The sequence below is a fragment of the Opisthorchis viverrini genome (genome assembly GCF_000715545.1).
Source record: "Opisthorchis viverrini unplaced genomic scaffold opera_v5_226, whole genome shotgun sequence".
NCBI classification, from domain to species: Eukaryota; Metazoa; Platyhelminthes; class Trematoda; order Opisthorchiida; family Opisthorchiidae; genus Opisthorchis; species Opisthorchis viverrini.
The window spans coordinates 403973-411708 of NW_008751881.1; the positions used below are offsets into that span (position 1 = coordinate 403973).

A 7736-nucleotide genomic window follows, 5' to 3' on the forward strand; every position below is an offset into this window, starting at 1 on the left:
CCACTGGGCTATCGCGAGTTCAGCGGGTGGGTTAGTCAGTTAATTGGTCCCACGATAAGCCATGCACCAACTTACACGACAGAAAACTGTATAGGTTGAACAAGTACAAAGAACCGGTCTGAAATGCACTGATCCCACACCTAAATCAAATAAAACGGACATAGCTGTGGTAGTAGTATTCCCCCCGGCCCGCATCCAACTACAGCTGTGAACGTTGCTCAGGCAAGCTTAACATTCTCTCAACAGCAACACGGTAAGTATGTCGCACGCTCGGACTAAACAAAGTAGGTTAACGGATACACTTGCGAACCACCACCAATTAGGTAGGTCAATCGGTAAGAGGACAATGATATTTTGTTCAGAAGAAGTGGGACAATTTGTGCAGTTAGCAGTTGTGAGTGACTGGCAATGCGTGCAGTTAAAGAGAAATTGATTGTGCTGAACCAAAGTCGAAATCAATGCTTTTCTTCAATTACGACAGTAAGCCGAAAAGATAAAGACGTAGTTCAGTTTTAGGTGTTGATAAATTGCAGAACGCGATGGAAGAGAAACGTTATTGCCTCAAAAAATCACATTGGAAGAATGAAATATGGGACCCGTGAAAAATAAGATACCACCACTTACATCCACCTAAAACTGGGGGTTGGCCGCGCATACTGGCAGCAAGTAATGCCTGTTGATCAGTCATAGGGATAGCGGGAGCTCCAGTGGCGATCTGGCCAGCACTGATGCTGCTTGACATTCCTTGGGTAGAAGACGACTGGACAACAGGTTGCTGTAACTGCTGCATTTCCGGTGTTGTTGGACCCAGCAGACCCGCAGTAAGGCTTTGTATCAAAGCTTCCTACAAGTAAAAAAGAGACAATCGGTCAGTAACAGTGTTTGTGAAGAGACTTAACGGGGTAAGTTTCTCTATAAAACTCTATGAGTTATGGTGGCCTGGGATGAAGGGGTAACTTCGACTGCTCACTGGGAGGATCAATCACATTACAACTCTGACAGTTTGCTTCACAAATGATGTGAACATGAACACAACAGGCAAACAGTGAGGGCGGAGTTGACGTAAGACCGGTAAGTTTTCATGACAAGATGCGAGCGAGCGCTGCAAAATAGTCCTCAATGCAAGGGGGCAAGCGCCACGTTTGTCAGTGTCTCCAACTGCTCGTACATAAATAATAAGCGCTGATGTTAGGATGGTAAACAGGCATAATAGACTCAGGTCGTCGCTCGTAAATAGCATATAGCTTTTCCAAAGGCTATTTTGTACTGACAAACTTCCAAATTAATTGAGGATTGGCGGAACCAGAGGCGGTTCGCACGGTAAAAAAAATCTGCAGTGTAATCAGTGAAAGCAATGACACCAATTATAACAGTGTCATAGTGATGATAAGACCAACATATCCTCAGTTATACCGAGGCATAGCTTGTTTATCCCATTCACCTGTCAACAAAACAGTGGGATGGATAGTGCCAGAGAACTACGGATTCTATGACAATGACACAAATGCTATTTATTAAAAACGGACTAGTTTTAGGAGCGGCTGATACCATGAGCATTCTTCCCTTAGGTAGTAGTATTGCAAAACGTTTGAAAAATGAGTATTAGCAGTTCAGCACGTAGCGATCGCTGTTATTTAGGTTGCTAAGCTGTGCAATTTGGTAGCAAGCGCTCGATTCCCTATGGCATCAGGAGTGCATTGTAATAAAAGGTTTGAGTGGTACGTAGACTCAAAGTTCACAAAGTTCACGTACTCTGATGATGTGACCAATACCGGTGTTGGAGCGAAGCGCTAACTTCAGCAAACAGAAAAATCGGTCACTGCGATACGTGTCACGAAGGCCTTACTTAGTATTTTAGTGAGGTTCAGCGCGCAAGTCCTCGGAGCGAAATAGGACTAACATTGATGAGTTGATGGCTGACAGAAAAAATGTTTTCAGGAAGACCTCAAGGATTCAACCTTTTTATATATGGTTTCAGTGATACACAGCTTCTTTGGAAGCAACAGTCTCCTCCGCATTCTATCAGCGTCCTTCATTATTCCTGGAAAACCTTAACATGTGGTGTTTGAAGGATTTGTGCACATACTGACGCTAGCAACACTAGCTGCTGACTGATGTCTTCCAGTGTGTATCGATCACGCGACAGATCTCCGAAGGAAAGACATGGACAAATATCAGGACAAATCTCTAATCTCGGGCCAGCATACAGATAGAAATCCACATTGATGTGTTAGTTAGCCTCCAATATATTTTGAAAAAGTGAGTTACGAAAACTCCTTAGACTGACTTGGTTCACTGGGTCCAACAGTGAAGTAGGCCGACACGTAAGCGCGGACCGGCGTATGAATAGTTCCTAATAGAATACAGCTGAAGTGAAGTTTCCTAACCCCAGCACGCTGAAACTCGGCCCAACGCAGTAAATGACTCATCGAGACTTAGCACCCAGCAGTTCACATCACAAGGACAATTTCTCGAATCTAGGAAACCAGGTGATCAGCAAAAAACTGAAGAATTCGCATCCTATCAACTTGCACTGAATGCTAATTTTCGTACAGTCGTAAAGGAGCTCATATACGGAAGACAGCAGGTCGGTGTGGAAGCACACGCGGATGCGGTAAGACAAGAGGAATATCCAGAGACTGCGCTATCAAAGCCACAAGTTAAGAAGCCGTTCCAAGTGGACAAATTTGGAACGAGGGAAAGCGTAAAGGAAGTCGGCTGTAGTGAACAGCAGCTATTAGTGAGCAACCTCAAGTTTATCAAAAACGGGCATTCGACAAAGTGGAAGGACACAAATGGACGAATCGGTGACGGAATTGGAAACTAAAGTTTTTCATGCAGTTCGCGACGCGTATCAAATTGTCTTCTCAGGTAGGACAACTAAGGAATAGAGTAAAATGTGCCCAACACGTTTAGAGAATGGTTTGCAATACGGACTGCTGATCGTCTAGATAAACAGCTACTAGAATCGGCATGCACACCACATTCCAAATGTTATGGAAGATGGGCGATTCACTAGCCGGTGCCTTCTTCACATATGAATCTACTTGCTTTTGCTTTATCACCTCAGTTTCACCTCCAACGCTATCGAACAAACGTCACAGAACCTGGAGTCTAGAGGATGCCATCATCTTATGTATCAGCCTTGGTGTGGTCGTGGTCCTCTGCTAGCGTGCTTCTGTCGGAGACAAGATGAAAATGTTCACATGACATACGTTGTATTGCTTTTGTATCATGATAAGGGACCTTTTCATCATTCGTACGGGATTGAAACTACTCACTAGTTAATATAGCACTGAACCTTGTTTAAGGTTCTCGGTAGTCCAGAGATCGGGGATAGAAAACTGTTATTTCGCTTCTTACTATGGTAGTGATGCTGAACTGTATAGAGAGACGTTTGAGGCGAATCTAGACCGGCTCATGTGACGTCCTTGATCAAGGTCAGTGACTTAGCAACCATAAATGTTTGCACAAAAGTCGTGTGATTGTCTGGTTTGCTGTTAAGACGGCAATGCATTTTGTGGGCGTAACCTGGATGTGAAATCACAGAATCGGTGGATTGACACAAGCATGAGAAACAGAAGGGCTTGAAGGTCGCGCGACTATTCCGGTCTATTTAAGCGCAGCAGATTAGACTGAGGTCTGAAGGACAGGCTGACATACGTACGCACTGCAGACTGAGGCGAGCATGGGTTCAGCCACACGTGCACAGGCTTTGACTTGGTACCGCTTGATGTGTTCCACCGGATGCTCACTGGCTCAGTGCAGCAGTAGTTCGAACAAGTGCACACATAGGGGTGCAACATGACTCTCATGCGGGATGAAGCGAGTGGCTGTATTTTGCCTCAGTGTACAGGTTTAGCATCCAGCTATGATATGAACCTAAGAAGCGAAAAGAAGCTGGGCGGCACAACGGGAATGCGCAATTCCCAAGGTTGACAGCGAAACGTATGAAGAACATGGCATGTGTGATAAGCTTCAGGGGCTGTAATCTAAAAGTAAAATCTGTTGTATGGAAGGGTCACAAAAAGCCTTTAGTGAACTAATCGCATGAAACACTACTTCCACCAAATCTGTGAGCATTCTTTTGACTAAAAGGTGTATTCTGGTCCGAAAATGGTCGACCCAAGATCAGAAGTGAGGATGGGTACAGAACGTCGCCATTGTCTTTTCATTCCGAGTATCCCGGAAATTCACGGAAATTAGGACATGGCTTACATATGTCCTTTTACTTTCTCCGCCCGTCGTGGACACGAATTGCTACCTCGAAGGGTTGGTCAGTTTTCATTGCTAAAATGAATTCCTGAGATAAACTACCTACAGTCACACAAGGATTGTCAGTGTGGAGCGGTCAAATAAGCAGCAGTGGGTCACTGTGCAGAGAAAAACCGTATTCCTAAGCGATCCGATAGTCAAGACGTAATATTAGGTGAGGGTACTGTGCGAGATGTTTTGTTTGGGCAACCAACTTCCTCATACCTGCGAAGCAGCGATTCCGCCTTCGCCTGATGCACTAAAGAGGTGTTAAGAAAATGGAGGAGACTCAAAAATGGAACTGTGGCTATTGCGAAAAAGTAAAAACACCGTAATGTAAACTTTGGCCGGTAGGTGGTCAAAGGCGTTCGAGAGCTGATTCCCATTACACCTCCTACTGAAGTAGAACAATGTACGAGGGGCAATGTCAATATGATGTTAAAATAGCATGAGCGAAAATGGACGAACTAAACTGATGGATGATAGGATTATAGGCTCCGGCTGCCCGTGGCATCCACGATACCACATTTGGAGACAGAAAGAAAGAATTCTACGATAAACTGCCGGGCGTGAGCCAATATGCAGACGCCGCCCCAGTCGAACTCGTGTCCTTCCTGATCTTTGTGTGCAGAGATGGGGGAGAACTGATCGTGCCTCTTAGTGGCGAGCTTGTGTTCATGTATTCTGGCTGAGAGCTTCCTTCCTGTTTGTCCTACATACCGTTTGTCGCAGTCCTTGCATTGGAACCTGTATATGACATTGTTCTTCGCCATTGGATCTAATTTCCCTTTTGGTCTTGATTGTGTCCTCCTTAGAGTGCTCGAAGGCTTGTAAGCGAGCAATATATTGTGCTGTCGTAAGAGCCTTGCCGTCATTTCAGCGGTGTTCTTGATGTACGGGAGTGTGATTCGCTTACTTGCATTTTGTCCTGTTGCATCGTTCGTATTTGGCTTCCTGAGTGTTCTCCAGATGAAATTCCTCGGGTATCCATTTTTCTGGAACAATCTGTATAGGCGCTTTTCTTCTTTGATCTTGGATTCTGTTGTGCTGCAGTGTGTCTCGATCCGCTTGAAAAGTGTCCGAACGCAGCTTTGTTTGTGGCAATTTGGATGGTTGCTGTGGTAGCTGAGGATTTGGTCCGTATGTGTCGCCTTTCTGTAGACTTCAGTTTGTAGCTGTCCGTTCGGCAATCTAGTGACAGGGACGTCCAGGAACGCCAGTTTTCCGTTGTCATATACAGGTATGTAGGACAAACAGGAAGGAAGCTCTCAGCCAGAATACATGAACACACTAAGAGGCACTAGCAGTTCTCCCCCATCTCTGCACACAAAGATCAGGAAGGACACGAGTTCGACCGGAGCGGCGTCTGCATATTGGCTCAAGCAAGAACAAAAAACGAACGCGAATTTATGGAAGCATGGTACTCCACCGAAGAGGCGATCAACAAACATATCGAAATTGATCCCATTTACCAGCCACTAAGAGCGAGAGAACTCCAGAACCACCGAGCTTAAAGCTGCAAAATCAACCAGACGAGGAAATCATAAGAGAAGGAGGAAAACATCATTCAAACGGACACATCAATTGGATTGGAGGAAGCGCCCAATCAAAGCCCCAAATCAACCGACGGACGAAGGGACGCTGACCGCTACGGTGGAGGAAATAGGGCGGCACAAGCAACCAATCAAACTCAAGAACGTCAGACCACAACGCAACAAAGATCACAAATGGACCAATAGATTCACCAAATTTGCTACACTTTAAGTAGCCAGTCACGTCAGAAGATAACAGATAGCCCTCGAGTGCTATATAAGCGCGCGCAGGCAAGGAAGAAGTACCCACTCAACTGCGCACTCATGATGTCTCCTCGTATGGTGACGAAACGTTTGCAAGCCAATTGCCAAGCTCGGCGAACAGATCAACAGCCACCTGATCAACAACCAATAAATGCGATGGGTGATTACTGAGCATGTGTTGGATACACTGCTCATCATGTGGACTCATGCATAGAGGGTGCAAGGACACCTTAAAGACCATATGGATGAAACACAGAGATAAGAACTGATCACAGGAAGAATGGGTTCGAATGAGATGTGGACCGTGTCCCGCTAACTATCGTGGTCGCAGAAGCTAGAAGAAGCACTCAAGCTGGGTGTAGAACCAAAGAGCCAGGAAATTGCAGCTAAATTTTGCGAGCATCTCACATAAACGATGGTGGATAACCATGTCACAAGCACACCAGGAAGCTAGTGGATCCGGATAAGAAAACACTCAAGCATCTGCCGTGGATAAAATTAGTCTAAAGGAAGAACAAAAGCAAGCTAGTCTAATGAGTAGAATTCATCAGTATCTACTTTTATTGAGAATTTAGCATCATAACAATCTGAGATCCGACAGTTTGGAAGCAACTCGTAAGCACCAATACCGAGTTTTCGAAACACAGAAATCAAAGAATGAGTAGTGAACCAAATGAAACGAACATGTCCAATTCTAACTGAAGCGCAGTTTTCATCAGAGATCTTTTGCCAGACTGAAATGATTTCATGAACCAGAAGTCCAATATCGACTGAGGACCGAACTAGAGAAAACTGCAGAGGCCTGAGCATATTTTTACTCATGCAGCCTGAAGCGCTTCATGGCCGAAACACTGATGGCCGAGCCCAATATTCGTAGGCTACACGATTGCTTTTTGTTTTTGCATTCAGATGCGTAGTTGCAGCAGCTGACTATGGCATTTGCCTGAGAAACACCTCAACATTTCTTCTACGCTTACTGTGTACAGCGTCATCCCCCGTCTTTGTTGTTTTGACCTGAACGTAAGCCGTCCTCTGATCTAGTCATCGCAAATTAATAACAACATGTGGGTTTCGCTATCTTGTGGCCATCTTGCTTTAGGTCGGCGTGGGCTTTAAGATTGCATTAGGAATTAGCAGTTCGTATACCAGTGTATAGAAGCCGACGTAGTAACACGACTTGAAGTTCGTACAATTCTACCATTTTGTTGTTGTATTCATAGAACCGCATTCGTTATTGGGTTGTGGTCCTGTCATCACTGTCGAATGACAGTGAAACCTAGATACCTTACTTCTAATGTATGGGCGAAATCCTACGCATCAGGTTGCCAGATCGAATCCCGAACAAAGTGCAAACGCCGAAAACCAGCTCCGCTAGCAAGGCTACTTGGGATGAATGGTAGAAACTCGCATCCCAAGCAATCTTGCTTGTTCCAGAGAGAGCAAGGCATTCAGTCACGAAAGCCCCGACCTAAAGCTGCCACCTTGACGTGGTTGTCGGGCTTCAGTGCTGCAATGATCCCGCAGGCTACACTGGCTGGAACTTCGTTCCACAAGGTGCAACCATGCCAGAAAGGCCAAGGGGGAGCAGCCAGACCAAGAGCAGCGAGACCCCGTACTACGAGTAATCGTGCTACGAGGCGGTCTGGGGGTAAAGTCGTACTGTCCTCTGCGACAGGAGTGTAAAGG

General features: G+C 45.5%; 2 protein-coding genes across 2 annotated transcripts in view; one reads left to right on the forward strand and one right to left on the reverse strand.

Moving 5' to 3' along the window:
- Window positions 1–7736, reverse strand: part of T265_14606 (hypothetical protein) — a gene marked incomplete at both ends in the record, with an annotated part of 95689 nt that overhangs the window by 33192 nt on the left and 54761 nt on the right. Inside the window, one exon of the mRNA XM_009174390.1 lies at window positions 625–844. Coding sequence (XP_009172654.1) covers window positions 625–844 — 220 coding nt within the window. The remainder of the gene's footprint in view (window positions 1–624; window positions 845–7736) is intronic.
- The window catches only part of T265_08545 (hypothetical protein), a gene marked incomplete at both ends in the record, with an annotated part of 13122 nt that continues 11499 nt past the window's right edge, over window positions 6114–7736 (forward strand). Inside the window, one exon of the mRNA XM_009174382.1 lies at window positions 6114–6210. Within this exon, the coding sequence (XP_009172646.1) occupies window positions 6114–6210 (97 nt within the window). The remainder of the gene's footprint in view (window positions 6211–7736) is intronic.